At 38.1% G+C, this 22,904-nt stretch overlaps 2 protein-coding genes across 3 annotated transcripts in view; one reads left to right on the forward strand and one right to left on the reverse strand.

The window, feature by feature from the left end:
• CNOT7 (CCR4-NOT transcription complex subunit 7) overlaps window positions 1-9,857 on the reverse strand; it is an 18,606-nt gene extending 8,749 nt beyond the window's left edge. Inside the window, exons 1-4 of one of the 2 annotated variants that reach the window (XM_059384174.1) lie at window positions 9,665-9,856; window positions 7,879-8,089; window positions 5,603-5,796; window positions 353-514 (exon numbers count right to left, since the gene is read on the reverse strand). In XM_059384174.1, coding sequence (XP_059240157.1) covers window positions 353-514; window positions 5,603-5,796; window positions 7,879-7,995 — 473 coding nt within the window. In that variant the 5' untranslated portion in view covers window positions 7,996-8,089; window positions 9,665-9,856. Of the gene's footprint in view, window positions 1-352; window positions 515-5,602; window positions 5,797-7,878; window positions 8,090-9,664 lie in introns of both variants that reach the window. The other variant, XM_059384176.1, reaches the window with a different exon arrangement.
• Window positions 9,858-9,901: 44 nt separating this feature from the next.
• VPS37A (VPS37A subunit of ESCRT-I) overlaps window positions 9,902-22,904 on the forward strand; it is a 50,374-nt gene continuing 37,371 nt past the window's right edge. Inside the window, exon 1 of the mRNA XM_059384172.1 lies at window positions 9,902-10,336. Coding sequence (XP_059240155.1) covers window positions 10,212-10,336 — 125 coding nt within the window. The 5' untranslated portion in view covers window positions 9,902-10,211. The remainder of the gene's footprint in view (window positions 10,337-22,904) is intronic.

Raw genomic sequence — 22,904 nt, forward strand, 5'->3', positions numbered from 1 at the left:
TTTATTTATTTATTTGACAGAGAGAAATCACAAGTAGGCAGAGAGGCAGGCAGAGTGAGAGAGAGGAGGAAGCAGGCTCCCTGCTGAGCAGAGAGCCCGATGCGGGACTCGATCCCAGGACCCTGAGATCATGACCTGAGCCGAAGGCAGGGGCTTAACCCACTGAGCCACCCAGGCGCCCCTATAATTAACTCTTAAATAGACCAACATTAGCTTCTTGAGAGGAGACTGCTATGTGGCAGCCAGTTCCTTATAGAACTGAGCCTGAAAGTTCTGAAACAGTGACCCACACCAAGTGTGGAGCAATTAGGAAATAGAAACACAAATGCCGTTTTCAATGCAATCTTTTTACCTATGAAATGATAACCATTTGACCCCTTCGCAGAGGACCACTCCCGATGTCATAAGAAGTTCTGCAAAGTACTGGGTCTCAATTCCTTCCTCCTCATGTTTTTTAAACTGGATGCCAGATGTTGTTAGTAGCTCTATAGAGTCCTGGGCATACATGTCCTCCCTGGCAGAAGAAAGACAACCTTCAAAAATGCCATTCTTCAAACAAACCATTTTTCTCCACTTACATCTACAACCTACAGTACCAGAAACAATAAAACACAGGACTGGCGTGGGTCTGATTATTCCAATGCTTCACATATAGGAAGGAAAATACAATTTAAATATTAAGGTTATTATTTTAGAAAAGTGTTCAGTCAATCATCTTTCAAAGCAGTCCAAGGGTGAGATTTTAATCTTTACTACTGATTCAATGTCATTAGCCTTTCCCAAGTTACATATATTTAACTGAGTTTGAAAAAAGGGTCTTCTACTCACCAGGGGCTACCACCACAAAGTGAAAGACATGTTCTTTTCAGGGGCTTTCAGTCTCAGCAGCCTTTTTATTGCTGCCCCATGGAGCTGTAGCCACAGGGGTGGGTGACAGCCTATATCCATCTCCCATGCTCCCAGCAGCATCAGGAAGGAGAGCAAGAGGAAAATATCTGATGTGGCTAAATTAAAACTACATTCCATCCTAGAGAAAAAGGAATCTCCTCCTCTCACTAATGATGAGCCTTTCAAAGGGCGCCAATAACCAGTAAAATGTTTAAAATGGAAGACTTTGCTATAAGAGCAATAACTTCTTCTTCTAACACTCTTAATCCTAGAAAATCACCTCCCAAAGATGAAGCTAGGAAATCTAAATATAAACCAACCATTGAAGATTTTACTTAAGCCAAAAAGAAAGCACTAATTTCTAAGCATGAACACACCGGTATCCAAATGTTAAGTTAAATTTTAAAAAAGGATCAAAACGAAGGTACAGGTTTCTGAAAATACATGGTAAGTATTTTGTGCACTGCCCACTGGATTTTTTTCATTTACTTTTTAAATAGCAAGAATACTGGTTTCCACCACTTAGCGAAAGAAAATTCTATTAAAAGCTTTAACAAAACTAATTAAACCAAAAGAAACATTACATTTAGGTGAAAAAGTGTTCTTACAGTCTATTCTCTAGAAATCAGTCTGCTTCTAAGTGTCTTTGAAAAATAACAAAACATAATGTTGTATGGTGCCAAACAGTAAATATAGTTATTGTGGTGAGCACTGTACAATCTACAGAATTGTTAAATCACTGTTATGCACTTGAAACTAATGTAAGATATGTGAACTATCCTTAATATAAAAATTTAAAAAACAAATACTAGCCATTGAACATCTTTAAAAAAAGAGGGACCTGCAATCATCACTTTAGGTCAAAATTTCCCCTAAGACAAACCCTTTAGGAAGGATTTCTGAATAAATCTAATAAAAGTTTTTTTTCATTAAACAACAGATAACATTGGCCTTATTACACTAAAAGTATGTATCTTAAACAATTAAAATCTCACTCATCTGGCTCTGATGCTCACATTGAGAGGCATACTTTAGCAAATTATAACCAACCCAAAGCGTAAGATTCTTTCTCTAGGCTCACATTATACTGGGCCATATGCTCACTTTATCTTTTAGTACACAGATTCAAAAGGGCAATGAAAAACTTGTGAGGTGGAACAGTGAGTGTTGCACTACTTAAATCAGAATTTCCCAAACTTGCCCAATGACAGCAATCATCCAGAGAGTGTACCAAAAATATGGGTTTCCAGGTCCTATACCTAGACTTACTGAATTACAATATCCAGGAGAAAGATCTGGGTAAATACCTCAGGTGCTTAATAATCAACAAGTTTAGTTAAAAAAAAAAAAGTATAAAATTACTTCTTTCTCTTTTTTTCTGTATAGTTCACATAACTCAATGCAGATTAAGCTGATGTACTATATTTCTTGGGAGTAAATATTTTAAAATTTAGAACCAATTCCATGCTTTATAATACCCATTAGAAGAGAAAGCTGAAAGTTCCACACAGGTAAGGTAATAAATCTCTAAATAGAATGAAGAAAATTTCCTGCTGGTATGGAAAACTCTGTAATTCTTATAATTCAATTCTCCAAATCAATTCAAATTCAAACCTCCAAATCCCCTTCCCATGGTATCCATTTCAAGTTTTTTTTTTTTAATTTTTAATTTTTTTATTCCAAAATTCATTGTTTATGTATCACACCCAGTGCTCCACGCAATACGCGCCCTCCGTAATACCCACCACCAGGCTCACCCACTCCCTTACCCCAGCAAAACCCTCACTCAGTTTGTTTCTCCAGAGTCCACATTCCCAAGCTCCAAAAATCCTAGTATATGTAGGAATATATTAAAGGATGGAAATCTCAAAAAAGTAGTCAAAACATTGTTTAGTCAAAAGTGTAAGGACTACTGCAGGTGCAGGTACAGGCTTACTGATTATAACAATCTGTTCAAAACACCAGGGAACAGTAATGATTGCTCCTAACACTCATCAACTACTAAGTTTAAGGAGGCAAAATATCTAGGCATAATAATTGAACTTGAGTGAAAGCCATGTGCAAATACCTAAAAAAGGTTTTCCCAAAAAGCAGAGATACAAGACTACTCATCTCAAACTATATCCTAAAAACAGAAACTAACTTAACTAGGTATGTTAAATCCCATAAATATATTTTTTCATCCTTTCTTAAAGTAGGCTACATGTCCAACATGGGGCTTGAACTCACAACCCCAAGATCAAGAGTTTCATGCTCTATGTACTGAGCCAGCCACGTGCCCCTACTTTTTGACCTGCCTACAAGTATAAACTTAGCCTACTACACAAATTCACATTTTTAAACACAGACTCAAGATTTTATAATTTGGAAATGCTTTCCAACCTCAATCCATTCCTGGCTCACCATACATTTTATATTTTAAAACATGCACCCTATATATTTAAGTTTATGCTAAAAAATCAGGAGCAAAGACAAACCAGAACACAGACTGTTACAAATGCACAAACGGTCACAAAAATTAATGTTTTATGAACTCGAACCAAAAATATGTAAGATGCTCAAAAAATCTGCAAAGACTATATGAAAGACAACATGAACAGCCTGCAACTCTATACAAGACAATAGCCTTTTAGCCTTCAAATGCCTGGGCATTATCCTATAAACAAATCAAAACCATCCTCTGATTCTGCTGTCCTTTCCACTTAGGGTCCTCCCTGTATCTCCTCTCCTCTGCCGTTTTCCTTCAGTGAATTATCAGCTCCCTGTCTGTTGCCGCTGAACCCACAATCTCCTGTAATCTCTATTACACTATCAAAATGATCTTCTCAAATAATAATTACTGTAATCGTCAAATTGATGTTTTAGAAATTTGTTCTCATCTCCTTTGATAGGGATAGCTTTCTTCTGCACAGCTCACAAATATTCTACTTCAACTTTCATTTTACTATCAACTCCAAATTCAATTTAGAGAGAACTCCTATACATTGATCATTATCTAACAAATTCTAATTTTTGGACTTTGGCAATGGAGAGCAGACAGAAATGTTACAGGAACACAAAGTTCTAAAGACCATGACCAACCTTCCTCAACACTATACCCCCTGGCACCTAACCCAACTGCTGACACATTCTAGGCACTCAATAAAAAAGTCAATTTTTCATCTTTCTACAAAATATCCAAGATTCTATTCATGGTACTCTGTTCTCCATATTAAGTAGTCCCAGTTTTATCTTCCAAATAATCATTTCCACTTAAATAGTATATTCCACTATATCCTTCTCCTTAAAAACATCTTCTTAGACATTAACAATAGCATAAATAGTGGCCAAACCTAGTAACAAGTAGCTCTCTCTGTATAAGAAAAAAAAGTCTTTCAAAGATTGTAATATGGCAGTTGTTATAACAAAGATGTTTCTAGAAAAGGAAAATGTCAATTTTTCCAAATTGGAGACATAGACGGGTCCACCTGCTACTCATGTATTTAGATCACAATGGTATCTCAGTTGAAGAAAGTGTTCTAATGATCAAATTGGAAAAAAAGGAAAACAGAACAAATGAAATGGTAAAGAACTAATTTTAAAAATGGTTATCTTTTGAGAAAAGGGCAAAAGACAATTTTCAGTGTTTCAGAATTACAGTACTTATAAAAGGTTATTACCAGTTTGAATAGAGAGGAGTAATTTTTACCCTTTAAATTCAACAAAGTAAAACAGAAAATGAGGCTAAACACAATGTAATTATAAGCCATAGTACTGTACCATTAACGACATTACTCTCTAAAATCATCAGCTCTGCTTTTTAGAACTTACATGCTAAATATTACATTGTTGTAGAGAGAATGGGAGGTTCTTACATTGGCACTACTGTTAAATTGTCCCACAGCTTCTTTAACTATTTTCTGAAGCAGATTTAAAATCATATTACACAAATACATGCTGTCAAATAAGACACCACAATATTTTAACTTAATTAGAATGTCTTAAACATTTCCCCACCTTAGAGTCAGTTTGTAAACAATCTGCCCTCAGCCAAAACACTCCAGACTTCCCTAAGCTATCAAGACAACAAGTAAGGAAACTCGATTTCAACCTTGGGCTTGAGTTAGAATTTAGTTTCTGAATGGTTTCTGAAAAAAATACCAAGTTCAAGGATACCATTCTCTCTCCTATGTTAGTTCTAAGAGGTTTTGTGGGGTGATCAGGGAATTTAACTATTACATAACTATTGTATAATTATATTGACTTGACTAGAAAATGCACTCAAGTTTCCAAGAAATGTCCTACTACCCTTGACATGTAATCCATTGATAGTCTGGAGTTTGTAATAAAAGTATCTCCACATGAAGGATAATCACTACAACAAAGATGTATATATTTCAAATTGCACACAAAGGTTGAAAGTAAAATATAACGTAAAGGTTATTTTTCTATCAAGAAGTGTCTTGAATACCCAAAGTTTTTCAGATTTCAAAAAAAAGTAGCAGTCATACTTTTCAAACAACATCTTTAAAATTCGAAGTATTTGAATATAAGGTCTTCTTTATCCTAGTTCTTTCGTTCCATTAGAAGAAATCTAATCTCTTGAAATTTTAGGTTTTAAATATTTCTAGGATAACTGCCAAATTCAGTTAGCATTTCATTCACCATACTTAAAAGAAATCAATTCCTAAAATTAAGCTAAAAAAAGTTTGGGTTATATTTATTTCCCACTTACGTCAAATTAAATTTAAAATTAAACTGCCAAGTTGAAGTTCCTGGAGGATATTCTCCTTGCTCATTCATAAATGTCAGTCCTAGCTGAATTATCTTTAACAAGTCTACATTACATCGCAATAGTTGGTACTGATAGTCAGCATTGCTCCTGAATTCTCCAATAGGTCTTGCAACCACACCTGGAAACTCGGTATCCTGTAAAATAGTTTTAAGATTCATTATTTACTAAATGACCAAAACCACAATCCATAAATTCTTAGCATAAATCATTAATTTTTGGTTCAAGTCAAAGAATCCTGTTATAGGTAATTTTTTACACATTTGTATTCAAATACAAAATTACCTTTTAACTATGAAGAGCATTACTTTTTAGAACCATAAAACAGAACCAAACTTAATGACTTTTTCTCATTTTAAATACACTGTCAGAAAAAAATTATTCTGTATAAGATATGAATGATAAATACACCAAGTACTCTATTCCCAAGGAAGGGGGAAAAAAATCAAAAATTCACATTTCTCAAGGGGTATTTGAAACTGTGTTCACAGTATGCTAGTGTTAAATGAAGAACTGATTAAAAAGAATGGAAAATGCATCATACTTTCTGATTATTTTTCTGAGGTAAGGTTTGTCTAAACATCAAAACCCTCTGAATTTCCTGGGCTAAAATAGCACTCTCTATTTCGTGAGAAAACAGGTCACCAAAAATTATGTGATACCCACTTATTCCTGTAGAATGTTATCATGTCTCTAATGTCACTCCTTATCATCTGAGAAATGATCACTATATATTTTTGTGGGATAAAAAACAACTTCTGGGCACTTGGGAGGCTCAGTTGGTTAAGCAACTGCCTTCGGCTCAGGTCATGATCCTGGAGTCCTGGGTTTGAGTCCCACATCCGGGGCCACCCTGCTCTGCAGGAGGTCTGCTCCTCTTTCTCCCTCTGCCTGACACTCCCACTGCTTGTGCTCTCTCTCTCTCTCTCTGTTAAATAAAATCTTTAAAAAATAAACAAAAACTTCAATTCTAATTATGGGTAAGTACACTTTTATTAAATAAGTTATCTATGTACACTCAAATATTCGTATTTTCATCAATCAACCTGCCCCTCCCCACAAAAGCACATTTATTTATTTGCATTAAAAATACTGAGGAAACGACACTGTACCACTTTACTTTTAAAATTCAAATTGGGAAGCAAAAAACAAAATCTGGATACCAAAACACTATGAAACAGTAAAGAAACTAAAACTCTAAATACAGTCCAACTCAACAACCACTTTACTGGATATTTTATTAACACAAAATGCTACGTGTGTTGTGGGAGAGAAAGGGTAAGACACTAACCCCTTGCTTTGTGGAACTTACAATCTGGAAAACAGTACAGTAACTGTAATAGATGTACAAAATACAGCAGGTAAAGCAGCAAAATAATTAACTCAATAGATGGTCTAGGTAGATTAAATACTAAATGCAAAAGCAGAGATGCTTAACAGCATAGTATGTTCGTGCAACTCCACTGCTGATTAAAACAACAAAAAAATCCTGCAAATCAACAGTGTTCCACTGGGAGGTCTGATTTTTTTTTTTTTTTTTTTTGGGAAAGACATGCAGGAGCTCCCTAGCTTTTTTGTGCTCATCTGGTATTATCAGTTAAGCCTTAAGTGTTGCTGGGCGCTGACCTGGCACTCAGCCAGGTTCTAATGTTCTTCTGTCGTTGAGTATGAACAGTTTTACACTTCAACATCAGATAAGACCACTCCGTAATCATGACTAAACGCAGACAAAACATAAACATTGTCCAAACTACAAAAATGGTCAAACATCTTTCCATCTTGGCTAATGTAAGTAAACTACTGTTTCTTTATAGCTTTAGTATCATTCTAGTCTTCTCTCATTCTATTCAAGACTTAAGATACCCTGTCATCGAATTATCCCAGCTTCTCAACAGCGTCCAATCCAGAGCACAACCCTGCCTCCTTAATCCCTCCCTAAAACTACCTGACAAAAGCCAAATCCTAAAGTCTTTTCTAACACTCTTACTCACATGCCCCATGTTTTCAGTGGTGTGCATTTTCCCTCACTGCAATGAGTAATAAACCCAATTTGTCACATTGCAGAAGTGTTCCTGGTGGTCTCTGGTTCAAGGACATTGACAAAATTTTCCTTTTATAATTAATCTCTACAATATTAACCAGATGAACTGAATTCAAGACTTTAATATCCCTGTTCCTCTTTTATAAGAAGCATCTTCAGGATTTGATGATAGGCATACCATAGCAACGTAATTATATTTTCTGATAACTTGACGAATTTTCTTCATCTCTTCATCCAGGTTGCAAGCCCAAACTTCACAAATTCTTTGGCTATGATCTACAGTTGCTGCTGGCATAGTGAGGGCACAAGAAGTCTAGATGCCAAGCATCAAAATGTTATACTTGATTGAAGATTTGTTTCATAAAATACTTTATCCTTTATTTTTGTACCTGTCAAAATAAAAACCAGTGAAATCAGAAATATGATTCATAGATGAACTGAGTTGATACAAACCTAAAAGTCCTTGATTTGTAAGAAAATCAGTTTGGGAAATGACTTGTCTAAAGTCACACAGCTTATCAGTAGGAAAAAGCAAAGGACTGAAAAAGGTTTTCTGGTTCTAATACCAATGTTAGGCAAAAACAGTATTTTTTTATGTGTACGTATTAATCATTTTTTAAAAACATTAAAGATTGCTCTGAATTCAACTCACTCTCTGAATAAAACTTTATGAAGACATCTATTTCCACATAGAAAATGAAAAGTTAAATAGTGATATAATGTGACTGGATCAGATGTTATTAGGACAAAGGTAATGTTTATTACCAGCATTATGTCATTAACAGCAAATCTGATTTGATTACAAAATCTCATTTAGTGGCATTTACTGAAGTCAGATTAGAAGGTACTTTTTAGTAAACCAACAACAACAAAAAGAAAACAAAAAAAAAATCTCTTTCTGAAAAAATAAGTAACAGCCACAGAAACTGTCCTAATGTCCCTAACTGCAGGAGGAAGGAAGAAAAAGGTGTATGCATTTCGAACTGTTTCTCATTTCCTAAAAACCCAGGTATAAACACACATCTGTCCTTCTGTCCAACAACAGCATCATGCCACAGAAAGAGTACAGACCAACATTTTGATTCTTGGACAGAAAAATTCCAAACGCTCCTTCATTTTTCACGGAAGTCTGAAAAAATCCTAACAAACCAAGGTAAAAAAGGGAATTATGATACCTCCCAAACACTTCAGTCACACATGGAACCTCAAGTCCTCTAAGAACAGAGACCAAAGATCTAGGGGACCCCTTCTTCATTACCCTCCCCACTCCCCTACACACCCACACACCCACACACACACCTTCATTACCCTCCCCACTCTACTACACACAAACACACACTTCATTACCCTCCCCACTCCCCTACACACCCACACCTTCATTACTCTCCCCACTCCTCTAAAAACACACAGACACACACACACACTCTCTCTCTCAAAAAGACCCTGTAGCTTCCCATTACTTTTCCACCTCTCTCTCTACTACAATTCCAGAAGCCCTGACGAGGCACCAGAGGCCTTCTCATTACTGGAGATACAATCTCCGTGCTGCAGGCTCCCAAAGAATCGAAAACAGCACAGAGCCACTCAAGTCATAGATAACTCTCTTCCCTGGCAGAGAGCCACTGTGAAGGTGCTTGATAACCATTTACTGGGGCCAGACTGACGCCCAAGCACTGCTGCCAGAAGAAATATGAGGAGCTGAGATCTAGGCCACCGCCCTCCACTCCCAATTTCCGTCCAACAACGTCGGAGCCCCAGGTACAAAGCCTTGACGTCATCACTCCGCGCCACCCCCTTGACATACCCTCAGCCCGTTACCCTGCCCCCCCTCCACCCGCCGCCTGGCTTTTTCCTTCGCCAGCCGCCTTCCAGCTGGCGCCATCGCTCACCATCTCAGGTTCATCGTTCCCGCCCCCTTTCTACTTCCCCAATCCGCCCCTCCCCCCGGCAGACGCAAGATCTACTTGTGTCGCTGAGCTCGCGCTCCTCCTCCTCCTCCTCGCCATAGAGACAGCAACCAGCGGCGGTGGCGGTGGCGGTAGCGGCGGCAGCAGCGGGTGCCCCATAGACACCTCACGCCCAGCAAGGGGAGAAGGGGAGCTGGGGCTGCGCCGCACCGTGCTGCGCCGTCGCTTCTCGCACGTCCTGGCGGGGGGCGCTAGGTGATGACGCGACACGCCGAGGGGGCGGGGCACGCAGGTGACGGAAGCAGGGGTGGTGGAGCGCTTGGGGTCAGGCTGCCGCACTGACTGGCTTGGGCGTCGGGACCGCGAAGGTAGAGCTCCGCGTCCCGGGCGGCTGCTTTCCTCTTTAGCTGCCCACAGTCATAGGGTTTCGCCCAGGACCGAAGAACCCCTCAACCGGGCTTGCTTAGAGAAGACGCGGCCCCCCAGCCCTTGGGACGCGGGAGTCTCGGACTGCTCCTCCTGTCGCTGGGGAACCGCCGGGTTGGGCAGCTGGGAGAAGCAGGCCGGAGCCTTCTAGGGCCTCGGGCCCGGGGACCCGTGGAGGATGAGCTGGCTCTTTCCCCTGACCAAGAGCGCCTCCTCCTCCGCAGCTGGGTCCCCCGGTGGCCTCACCAGCCTCCAGCAGCAGAAGCAGCGCCTCATAGAGTCCCTCCGGAATTCACACTCCAGGTGACTGACTGGTCGCTGCCTTTCCGACCGGAGGAAAAAGTAGGGCGGGAGGGTGGGCTCCTCATTGCTACACGTCGCTCCTCAGAGCTGCTGCCCCACAGCTGCCTCCTTTTGACATACCTCCCTTGGTCTTGGGTCACACGCTTGCTCGTCTATCCCTGACCCACGTAAAGGATTTTCCTCCGGACCTTTTCTCCCCCCTCCTTGCCTCCCCGTGGCTCAGGTCTCCCAATTCTGACTCGCTCATCCCTCCTGACACATCACTTTTGGCTGTAATCAGTTGTGGTCTGTATCCAGGATCCCTTGTTTTCCACGGCTGCTTCACTAGCCTTTCCCTTTGCCCACCTGGTTGCCACCTTAACAGAATTGTTCAAGTACTGTACTTGGCTAAAAAAGAGTTGTAAAGAGTAATCTCCAGGTTTCACAGAGTGTAAAGTTGGGGGGGGGGCGGTGAAGAAAAGGTGTTGTAACATCAAAGGAGAGAGAAGCCAAAGGTCTTAATCAGCGAATTCTTTTCGGTTGGGAATGACATAATCTTCTTAAGTCTTTAAGGTTCCAACAGCCTCGTCCCAGTCTGGCATACTAGTAGTCGCTACATCTCTCACTTTATTATTCTTATTCCCAAATCCAGGAATTGCCTTATATTCATGTTAATCTCTTGTTTTCTGGTGAGTTGTTCCTTTTCAGCATGGTCTGAAATATGTTGCAGTTCAAATTATTTCAGCTGTTTTTACTGTAAACTTCAGCCTTTTATATTGTAAATCTTTGTGACCTCTCATGGTTTACAAAAATTAGAACTGCCTCCTTTTATGGACTGAGGCAAGTTTATTTACTTAACAGTGTCACAGCACGGTCTTTGTAAAGATGCCAACATCAGTCAACACTCTTTTTTAAATAGACGTTTCATGGATTTAAAAAAAAAACATGTATTATGAGACAGTAAAATTAATTCCTGTTGAATGAACTATTAGGGGCCATTTGATCTGTTACTTTCAATAGTTTTTCCCAAGAAAATTTCCCCAGGAAAAAAGTTACAGTGTAGAATAGTTTTAAATTAAATGTGTTGTTAGAAGAAAAATTGACTACAAAGTTAGTATGGCTAAAAACAAGGGCTATTGCTTCTTGAACTTCAGATGTTTCTTGATTCTTTGTCTCAAGTCTGCTTGTTCAGAACTTTGGAAGTATGCAACAGAAGATTGGCATGCTCTTTGTTATAAAGATGGCTTGCTTTCTGGAAAATTAAGTTCACAGAGTTCTACAAATCAGGCTTAACTCTTTTCTTCTTTTATTCAAGTCAGTCTTATTCTAGTGTCCTAACCTGTAAGAGCTACTCTTACAGTAGCTTATATGCTAAGAGCTACTCTTACAGTAGCTTATATTAAGATATGCTTATAAAATAAGTTGACTCATTTTGAGCAAGCATAACAAAAGTTTGTCTCTTTAGAAAATATCAGGTTAGAAGATGGTTTTTATTATTGTACTAGTACTAGTATAACCAAAATACTCTTTAGAACTACACCTTTCGAATTAATTGCCTTTAAGCCTGTAGTATATTCTGTTAAATATTCTCACTGCTGGTAAATTTTTCATTCTTTGAGATTGGATTGGACTTTTAAAATTGTTTAAAGCCTTTTGCTGCTAAGATTAGTAAATAAGAGAAGTCACTGCTCTGAAATTTCTTGTGTGTTTTTTTGGCCTCCCTAATAAGGTGACATTCTAAAATAAGAATTGCTAATCTAAGAAGTTCTGGAATTGGCTTAAGCTTTTAAGTTCTTTTATAAAAAGACTTGTAGTTTTATCTTATTTAAATATTTCACATTTATAAACTATGCTTGGATTACTTTGGAGACAATTAGGTCGTGTACTTTCAGTTTTCACAGAATGGTATGATCCTGGAAAAAAAAAAGTGTCATTCAGCTATTCGTGTTAAATCTACCAATTCAACTCGTACGATACATTTTAAAGCTAGTTTGTAAAAATGATCTCTGTATGCAGTATATGACAGTATGTTGCTTTGATAGCCAAATTTCAATACCATAACTTATACTTAAAAAGATTGTTGTGCAGTAAGACACTGTGGTTGGTGATTTTGAAGGTGCATTCTGCAAAAGTTGAAAGAAAGTGTCATGATATTTTAATGAATAATACAAAAACTTCCTAAATTATGAATATCATCTTGTTGCATGGGGCTCACTCCTCTAATGTTTTATATTCTGTCCCTTCTTCAGAGGTAAGGTCAGCAGCTCTTTGCTAGGAAGGAAAGGATTCAACTTCTGCCCTCCTCAGTAACCCCATTCTCTCTTATACCTTCCAACGCTTATCTTCTTTTTTAACTCCTTGTAATTCGAAAAATTCCATTGTAGGAAATAGTCTGTTTGATTCCCTTCCTCAAATGAATGTAAATGTAAACTCCTTTTCTAGTTACCTTAAGAAATCCTACCTCATCTTTAGCAGGCCTCTCCTCAAGACTAGTTGAATTTTCTGTGTATTTCCTCACGTTAATCTTACTGGTAAGGCAGGGCAAATAGGAAACTGTCATAGGTGACAAAAGTTTTAACCAAAGCATAATAACATGTTTGTCTACTGTGAAAATGGAAACTGAAAGTTATGTAGACCAGGCTCCAGTGATATATTCCACCTTCTGAATAACAGTCGTCACAGTATTCAGTTTACCACTAGCATTCCTGTCTTTGTGGGCAGGTGTAGAATTAGTTCTGTTGATTCTTCTTCTAAAGAAGTTCATTCTGAAGGACATTTGGTTTCCCACGCAAATCCATTTTCCCTGACTTGAAAGAACACTAGTTTTTATCTGGGTTCCCAGTATGCAGGATCATATACTTAAGGGAGGCTGTGCTTAAATAGTGGTTTACGCCAGTCATTCACTGCCAGTTACTGTGAAAGCAGGATTCTTAACCCAAGCTTTTTCGATGGGAGTTGAAGGAGAAGTCTGCCGGGGAGTTGCTCAAAACTCATTTTCTGAGTAATAGAGGTGTTTTGAAAGGAAATTCTTATGTTTTGGATATGGTTACATGGGACATCTGGAACTGCTTGGATCATGAAAAATCGGCTGACTACTGAATGTGGTAGAGTAGAAAGAGGGCATGTCCATGACAATGTTGTGATACCAAATTAACCAGTTTTGGAATATTTGATGCCTCTGAACTTAGTCCTCTTTAAGTTTGGTAACCCCTCACTGTTTAAGCCACTTTGAACCTGGGTTTTCAGTTACTTGCAATTGAAAATATCCAAAGTGATAATCACTAATCCCAATATTTAGAGATTCTTCAGAAGTGAAGCTGTTAATATTTCCCTACATTGTACTATAAACAAAAAATGCTAAAAACTGATGGTCTTAACAGTTAACCATTTTAACTGTCCTGGCTTCTCCTCTTTTTAACAATATTTAAGTTAATTTAACTTCTTTTATTTCCTTAGCTCTAAAACAGTAACCTGGAGCTGTGCTGGGAATGGTAATTAACTATGTAAACTCAGTCATACCAATAGTAATCTTTATTACCTTTTACTGAGGGGTATCAGCTCTCTCAGTAAAGGACTTCTACATTCATTTTAATAATTACATGGTAATTCTGGTGCTATTTTTATTTTATATTTAATAAGAAAATCTAATTTGGGAGTTATGTTTGTCAGAACTAATTGTTCTCTTTCACTCTATTACGATGAATAATCTTTAATGAATCGTCTTAATGAAAGAGGCTCTGGGGACACCTGGGTAGCTCAGTTGGTTAAGCAGCTGCCTTCGGCTCAGGTCATGATCCCAGCGTCCTGGGATCAAGTCCCACATTGAGCTCCTGGCTCGGCAGGGAGCCTGCTTCTCCCTCTGCCTCTGCCTGCCATTCTGTCTGCCTGTGTTCGCTCTCTTTCCCTCTCTCTCTGATAAATAAATAAAATCTTTAAAAAAGAAAAAAGAAAGAAAGAGGCTCTGAACCAGAAGTGAGGAGACCCTGATGTACCATTACCTCGTAGGGTAACCTTGGATGCTCACATAACCTTAATAGGCCTTAGGACCCTTGAAGTAAAGGATTAATTGTTTGATCTCTTATTGCCCTGCCCAGCTTTGAAAGTCTGTATTGCTTCCTCAGATTCCTGAATGTGAACACTCTCTTAGAGATAAGAGACAAAATGAATTTGAGCAACATAAATGGAAGTAAACAAAAATTATGCCCCTTAGCAGCATGACTTAGGTGAATGAAAGCTTTGTAATCAAACTGACCTGGATTCCCATTTGGCTTAACACATGATAGCGATGTGACCTTTTGGCAAGTTACTCAACTTCTCTGAGCCTCCAGTTCCCATTTGTAAAATCAGGAATTATGATTCCTATCATGAAAGACTGTTAATATTTATGTGATATTTATGAACATTTATTAGAGTACCTGGCACGTATTAAGCATATGACAAATTATATTCCTTCTTTCCACTGCATAGAATCAATAGGCATGGAACCTTTGCCTTCTCAGCTTATTGTTTGTGAGTCCCTCACAAGCTCACTTACAGCTTATTTGCCTGTGGCAGGAATACTTCGGACTTGTCATTCAATAAGCAAGTCCATTTCAGATAGCTTTCTCACATGAAATGTACCTGTTGTGAAGGATTTTTAGATATAATACATGTAAAGAAACTAGCAGGTACTTGGTAAATAGTTATTTTTGTTTCTTAAAAATAATGGTGCCAATCTACGTAGTCTTTAAGAATTGTTTTGGAATTTTCTTTTCCTTGAATACCATTATTCATTCTGATTGCCCAATCCTTTAGCCTTATAACTTCCTTGGAGAGTCTGCTACTGTGTCGTTGTCTTCCGTATAGCTATTAAGTTTAACCCCTTGTTCACAGTTAATAAAACTTTCTCCTCTAAACTCATGGGTTTCTGAGTAAGCCTAAATTCCATAAGTTTTTGTCTATAGATTTTATTGTTGGCTCAAAAGGACTCATACACATACTTAGTAACAACAGATTTGTAATGAGAAGATATGTGTGTGTTTTAACCTGTTCAATATTACATATTTTTAAAAATATGGATCCATAGCTGACATTTATAATTTTGAGATTTTTCACTAAAATATCCAAATTTCCAACTTTCAAAAAGAACAAGACTTTATTTAGGGCAGTTTTAGGTTCACAAATAATTAAGTAGCACATTTAGAGATTTCCTGTAGAACCCCTGCCCCCTCCAACTTTTCTTTTAAAATACAAAGATCTGGAAGATCTGACAACAGTTCTTCCACATAGCAACATTTGCTTTGAGCTGAAAAGTAGCTGCCTCATTTACTGGCATAAATCCTGTCTCCATTTGCCTGGTTTGCAATTACTCCCTTTTGTGCTACAGCAATGGTATGTTATCTTTTGTAGGTATTTAAGATTAAAACTTCTCTGTGGAAGGAAATCACCTTAACTTGTTACAATAAAAAATCTACAAGAAGTTGTTATGCCTATTGAAGCTGTAGAAAGCTACAAAATGTCTACACTGTGACACTATAAAGGGACATTGCGCTCTTAGAGTGAAGTTTAAAATTAGTATGTCAAACAGTCCCATAATTAAGTGGATCGTAATTTGATACATTAAATCATATAGTCCATTTATAACCCATGATTAAATATTATAGTTGCACAGTATATGAGATAATGAATCATATTATCATTTAAGAAAATCTTAACTGTATAGATCATAACACCTCAAGTACTCTCTTTAGTTAACTTTCCCCTTAGTAGTGTCAGTCCATACTTGCTTAAAAGAATTAACCACTAGCAGTCATTTCTTCATTGCTAGTTTAATCCAGCCACATCTACTCTTCCGCTCATGCCCCTCAACTCCTTCCAAGCCCTATACTGTCTGTTACCTAAGCCAAAAACCTGGTCATCCTGTTTCCACTCAGTCTAGCCCTACTACCAATGGGTTCTAACTGTTTTCTCTGCCTTCAGTCTTGATTTTTTTTTCCCCCACATGGCCATCAGAGTAGTCTTTCTAAAATTCAAATATGACTCGTGTACTCCTTTCAGTAGTTTCTTAATTCTTGCTCAGAAAAGCCCAGCCTCCTTAGCTTAATGCGTGTGTTTTCACAGAAGATGGTGATGTGACTAATGGAAGCAGTCAACAGACTGTTAAAAAACAAAATTCAGTTGAGTTAAATTTGAAGATATAGTTGGCTTTACTTGATTCATGAATTGGACAGCATCACATCTAGCAAGTAGAGGGGAACTCTAAGGAGTTGTTCCAAAAGAAAGGTTTTTGTACTAAAGAGAGTGGGACAGGGAAGTTATTAGCAAAAGTAAAGAACTGTTCCAGGTGAAGTCACTTTCCCTTGGGGGGAAGGACAAGGAGTTTTATTGGATTACTTATCTTCCTTTGGGGATGGAGAGGAAGGGTCCATATGACAGATTACTTCATTAGGGCTGATCAGGAATTTTCTGGAGGCAGGGTGACTTGGCATGAGAAGCTCCTTTTTGAGCCTTTGGTTTTCTTTTTAATAATTTCTCCCCCTTTTGATCAGACTTTCAGCTTAACTAAGGGATGTAGTCAAAATTTAAGGCTTTAGCACTGCTCTCAGCTATGGCTCTGAAGTTCTCCCAAGTTTTTGTTGCTTCTTATGACATCCATAGGTCATGACTTTATTGCTTAACACCTTGATATTGTAACCCAAAACTGGGTCCACCTCTTGGTGGGCGTCAGCAAAAGTACAACCATGTCAAAGAGTGGAAAAGGAGAAATTTTACTTGCAACAGGTAAGGAAAATACTGGGAATATTTCCCAAAGCATTGTCTCTCCAAAGAACAAAATTAGGGAAGTTTTAAGCTTAAGAGTGCAGACATTGGTGGAGGGACTTTTCAAAGGGCGGTTCAGTACAGAATTAGGGCAAAAGTCATTGTAAGTTGAAGGAGTCCAAGTTCTAGTTGACTGATGTTAAGAGAGCCAGCAAGGGTCAGCATCAGGAATTCTCTGGCTCCAGTTAGCGTGTTGTTGAATGCTCAAGGTTGGGTGACCGGGGGGGGGGGGGAGGGGGTCAGAATTAAAACAAAACAAAATGACTTAAGAATGTACCTTAGGTCAGCTTTCACTTTTGAACCAGTGCTGGAGTTTTACCATTGATTTATTGTCACTGATATGGCTAGACTATTTCCTGGCCTGATAGAGAATGATGCAAACTCCTAAGGTTTTATGTTCCTTTGCAATTCCCGTGGCTTCTGCAAGAAGTGCTCTTGGTCACGTAGAGCCAGTTGATGGGGCATAGGCCATAAAAATAGCTGGGAACCTAAAATGACTTTTGTTGTGTCCCCAAAGCTGTGCCTCTTCTTTCTTTTGGTGGGGACTTTTAGCGATATCTGTCTATAGTGTACACAGGTAACAGGAGTGGGTTATTCTCGTCACTTTGACTCTGAGGTTCTGGTCTTGGAGATCATCTGCTTGGTAGTCAGCAACTGCAAATACATATTTAAAGCTTTTGAAAGGATACGGTGCACCAGGGAGATTTTTATGACAACTGTAAACAGGGTAATTCCCAGTTTTTGGAGTGCACTTTGGAGCTCTTGTCCCTAAGACCCAAACCAGTCAAAGAAAGACCTTGTTGAAGGAGTCACTCAAGGCAAGTGGTTTGCTCGGTGATTTTATATAATCGAGTTTCAACTACCCCAGAAGTATTAATCCACAAGCCGACAGCAGGTGATGTTCATAGCAGATAACCTTACTCAGCTAAAAGATAATCATGGGCTATCCTATTGTCAAGAACTTTGGGGGTGCGGCGGGGAACTTTGGCCAGAGAATGTAAGGGTTTCTACTGGAAAGCTATTGCTTTAACAGTGGATTCTATAATTTCAGGAATTAAGAAGTTCCTGATCATAATCTCATTTATATGTATCCCCAGCCAGGGTGGTAGGGACCTGCCCAAAGGAGTGAACGCTGAATCATGAAAGCCTCCTGGTAGGTCCTTTCTAACTCAACAGTGTAAACTCAGGAGAGTCGGCCATTGAAATGTCTTATTTTGCTTGTGAAAAGTTAGGAGCACGGTTAGATTTTTTTCCTAGCCTGCAATAAAAGTTGGCTCTAAGTTCCAGAGATTACATCCTTAGCAGTGGCCAGGGAGATACAGACAAGGGTGTTATCTTTGCAGGCAAATACCAGAGTAAAGGTACAAAAAGGAGAAGGGTTTCATGGTTTCATGTTTAGTTAAAGTATGAAGCCTTGATTTGTTGTGTTGTAATTTTAGAAGTAGTCTACCTCAGTGTCAGCTACTTCCTTGGCAATTTGATCCAGAGGTCTCCAGCATCTTTGAGTTTGTAGCAGTGGTCTGGAGCACTTTGTAAGGATTCTTCCAACAAGACTTAAGTGCTGTCTTCCTCTGATACCGTTTTCAGAATACTCAGTCACTAGGCCCTTGACTATAACCAGTGAATTGGGATCTGGAAAGGAGTTTCTACCCTGTTGTTGATGGGCTTGAGCATGAGACATTAGACACTTGTAGTTTTTGGTTCATATTAGCATGAGACACAGGATCAGCCAATAGATATTGGTCTGCCAGTGACTATCTTGTGTGGATTAGGTTTGTTCAGTTTGTTTTCCAAATGGGGTACTCTGCTTAGTCCACAGTATCAAAGGTCAGGGAGGCCCAGTAGTTTCAAGTTGGGAAATTTTAAGAATCTCATTAGTTTTCTTGACCTTGTCTGGTTGAGGGTGATAGAGATTGTGATAATTCCAAGAAGTTTGCAGACTTTTCATGAAGGCTTGAAAATTTCTTCCAGAGAAGTGGGTGCCTTGATCACTGACTGGATATTGTGGAAGGTATACCCTAACCGGGAAACATTGTCTTTTTCTTTGCCACTGGGAGGACATTAGCTTTGCAACAGGGGAAGGCCTCAGTCCATTCGGAAAACGCAGTAACAAGAACGTATTGATAACCCACACTAAGAGGCAGTTGAATGCAGCCCAGCAGCAGGTGTTCGAAGGGTCCAGAGAGAGGAGATGTGAGGCCTCTTGGTACAAAATTATTTTTCCAGGATTATGGTCCTGACAGGTAGAAATCTCGCCATCAGTGTTAGTTCATCATTTTAGTCATCTTACGTGCACTATGGTAGGTGAAGGAATGCAAAAACCGAAAACTGGGATTTGTCTGGAAGCTGAAAATTACAAATCAGCCATCTTTGGTTTCCCGTAGCCCCAGCTGTTCATTCGTCTTACAGCCATTGCTGACCCATCTTAATGTCTCTGACTCAAGAGCAGACTTCCGTTACAAGGACATTAGGATGGCAGAAATCTGACAACGAGGGGCCAGTTTTTGTAGAAGTGAAATGAACTTTATGCACATATGCCACAATCTTACAAATACAATATGAGGAAGACATAGTATTACTTCTTACTTGATGATGCTTCCCATGTCATTTAATACATCAGAAAAGTCTAATTAGTTTAACAGGGTTTTTTTGGAATGTTCCAGGGACACTTTTGGAAGCACTCCAAAATTTCTTACCAGTCAAAAAGACTTCATTTAGAATTTGGTTTTGGGAACTTTGTCAAAAATAACCCCCCCCAAATAAATAAATAAATAAAGTTTTTAAAGTTTGCTTAAATATAGATCACAGATCATTATGAAATTTAGTATTTAAAAGGTAAAGATACTTTAACAACCTATTATCAAAAGCAGATCCAAAGTCCCCAAAAGAGCCTTTGACATTTTAACAGAGAAAATAAAATTCTACTTTTGTACCAACTTGTTTTTGGTATTAAAACTTACTCATTTTAATCTTAGTCCTGACCTTTCCAAAGATACCTTTTTCACAAACTTTAAAAGTTCATTTTTGTTTTTTATGTTCAGATTTTGCCCTCTTCTTTTTCTTTAAACAACGACAGCCTCACTTTAGGACAAAGTTACCATTTTTTCCTTCAATGAGAAAATGCATCTCCATTCCTTATTCCTTCTCATACCAAAAACACACATTTTACTTTCTTCATATACAAAGATGTTTCCTTTGTAGGAGTTGTAATAACATTCATTAGAATCCTTAGCCCTTAGAAATCTTCATTTCTAGTGAAAACTAAGAAGTAACAAATGAGATGATGAAATGATGAATGAAAAATGCTTACCAGCATTTTTTAGATTGGCAAATTATGAAAACACTTCATAATTTCTAGAAATACATGCTTTTTTCAGTTTTCCAGTGTGGAATTAACAAACCTAAATATCTTTTAGTTTCTTTGTAATAAACCAAAAGTAAATAAGCCTATGTTCAATAACAGTATTTTACCTTACTTGGAAATAATCTGAATATTCAATATATTTCCATCATTTAAATATTTTATTTTTCATATTACTGTAATTATTTGAGAGAGTATGAGAGAGCACAAGGTTGGGGGGGGGGCAGAGGAAGAAGCAGGCTCCCCGCCATGCCAAGAGCATGATGTGAGGCTGTGGGATCATGGCCTGAGCTGAAGGCACTGAGATACGCAGGCGCCCACATTTCCATCATTTAATTTAATTTAGCAAGACTCCAAAATTTTCAAGCAAAAGAGATTTGGAAACTTTTTTTAGGCACCCATATACCATAAAGTATAATTGCTAAAAAGCTTATCTGTAAATTTCTGTATCCCACTTACATCTAAATCATTTTCCCAAACAATCATGTTTAGATTACTTACAAAACTTTATGAAACATTAGACAAAATCAGCCATGATTCTAAGGTATTTTTGCTGACAAATTATAACGGATGTAATTAAATCAGGTAGAGTGAAATTTATCTCCATTATATTCAATATTGATAACTCTAGAGACAAACCTGCTTTAATTAAACCAATGAATTTAAACTAGCTTTAATTTACTAGAAGATTATCCCAGTACTTGAAAAACATGTGGGTGTTTTTGTTATATTTCTGAGAATTTAATTTGTATAAGCAGTAAATTTTCCTTAAGCCAATTTAATAGATCTTTAAGCCAACTAAATTTACAAATTAATTTTAAGAATACCATCTGGTGGTAGAACATACCATACATTTACTATATATAGAAAGAGGCTCACGTAAACATACGGATGCTGAGAGAGATCCCATAGCTTATAGCTTTAAATTGCTGCCACGAATTAGGTATGAAAACACAAAACTCACTAGTTATAAAAGAAACTACATCTAAGTTTTTCCATATTGTTTTTTAATTTTAGGGCTAAGTTTTAATGTAATATGAAAGTCTGAACTCATACTTAAAAAAATTTTTTTAGTGTAGGTGACACACACTGTTATATTAGTTTCAAGTCTACAACGTTATGATTCAGCTTCTATGTACCTTATGCTCATTATAAGTGAAGCTAACCATTTCCTGCCATATAACACTTATTACAGTATCATTGACAGTATTTCCTATGTTGTGCCTTTTATTCCCATGACTTAGTCATTCGGTAACCGGAAGCCTGAATCTCCCACTCCCCTTCATGTATTTTATGCATACCCCTACCCTCCTTCCATCTGGCAGCTGGTTCTGTTTTTTGTATCTTTATTCATTTGTTTTTTTAGATTTACATTTGAGTGAAATCATATGGCATTTATTTTTTTCAATTTGATTTACTTCATTTATCATAATACCTTCTTGGTCCATCCATGTTGTCTCAAATGGCAAGAGCTAATCTTTTTTATGGGTGAGTAATATTCCATTGCATATGGTACCATATCTTATCCATCCATCTATCGATGGACACTTAGGTTGCTTCCATAGCTTGGCTACTGTAAATGAGGTGCATGTATCTTTTCAAATTAGTTTTTTGTTTTCTTTGGATAAATACCTAGTCTTGGAATTACTGGATCAAATAGGATTCCTATTTTTACTTTTTTGAGGAACTTCCACACTGTTTTCCACAGTGATTGTACCAGTTTACATTCCCACTCATAGTGCATGAGGGTTCCTTTTTCTCCATATCCTCACCAGTACTCGTTATTTCTTGTCTTTTTGATTTTCTCCATTCTGACATATCTAAGGTGATAACATATTTACAAAACAGATGTAGCTGTTTTTAATTCCTCAGAGAATTAAGTTACCACCTAAATGGTGTCAAAGGACACTCACACCTATCCACCTATGTGTTTTCGCCCATCTGGGTACATTTAGCTTAGGGGAGAAGTCTCAAAAAAAGAAAAAAAATTCATTTCAGGCTCTGAATATCAGCTTCTAGTTTGGCCATATTCCTTTCTTCTTTCTTTCCTTCCTTCCTCCCTTTCCTTCTTTTTTTCTTTTTAGGATTTCATTTATTTGAGAGAGAAAAGAGTGAGCAGCAGTGAGGGGCGAGGAGGAAAGAGGGAGAGGGAGAAGCAGACTCCCCGCTTAGCAGGGGCCCCAGTGTGGGGCTTGACCCCAGGACCCTGGGAACATGACCTGAGCTGAAGGCAGATACTTAACAACTGAGCCACCCAGGCACCCCGAATTTAGCCACATTTCTGATTACAGAATTAATAAATCCTCTCAAGTATCTCGTCAGGATTTAGCTAGGATATCCAGTAAATATTTCTGGAGGTTTTAAACAATCTCAGAGACCCTAGCAGCATCCTCGGAGAGGGTGCAAAAGATAAGATCTTTACCAGATCTA

The sequence above is a fragment of the Mustela nigripes genome, chromosome 18 (assembly GCF_022355385.1).
Source record: "Mustela nigripes isolate SB6536 chromosome 18, MUSNIG.SB6536, whole genome shotgun sequence".
In the NCBI taxonomy this organism is placed as follows: domain Eukaryota; kingdom Metazoa; phylum Chordata; class Mammalia; order Carnivora; family Mustelidae; genus Mustela; species Mustela nigripes.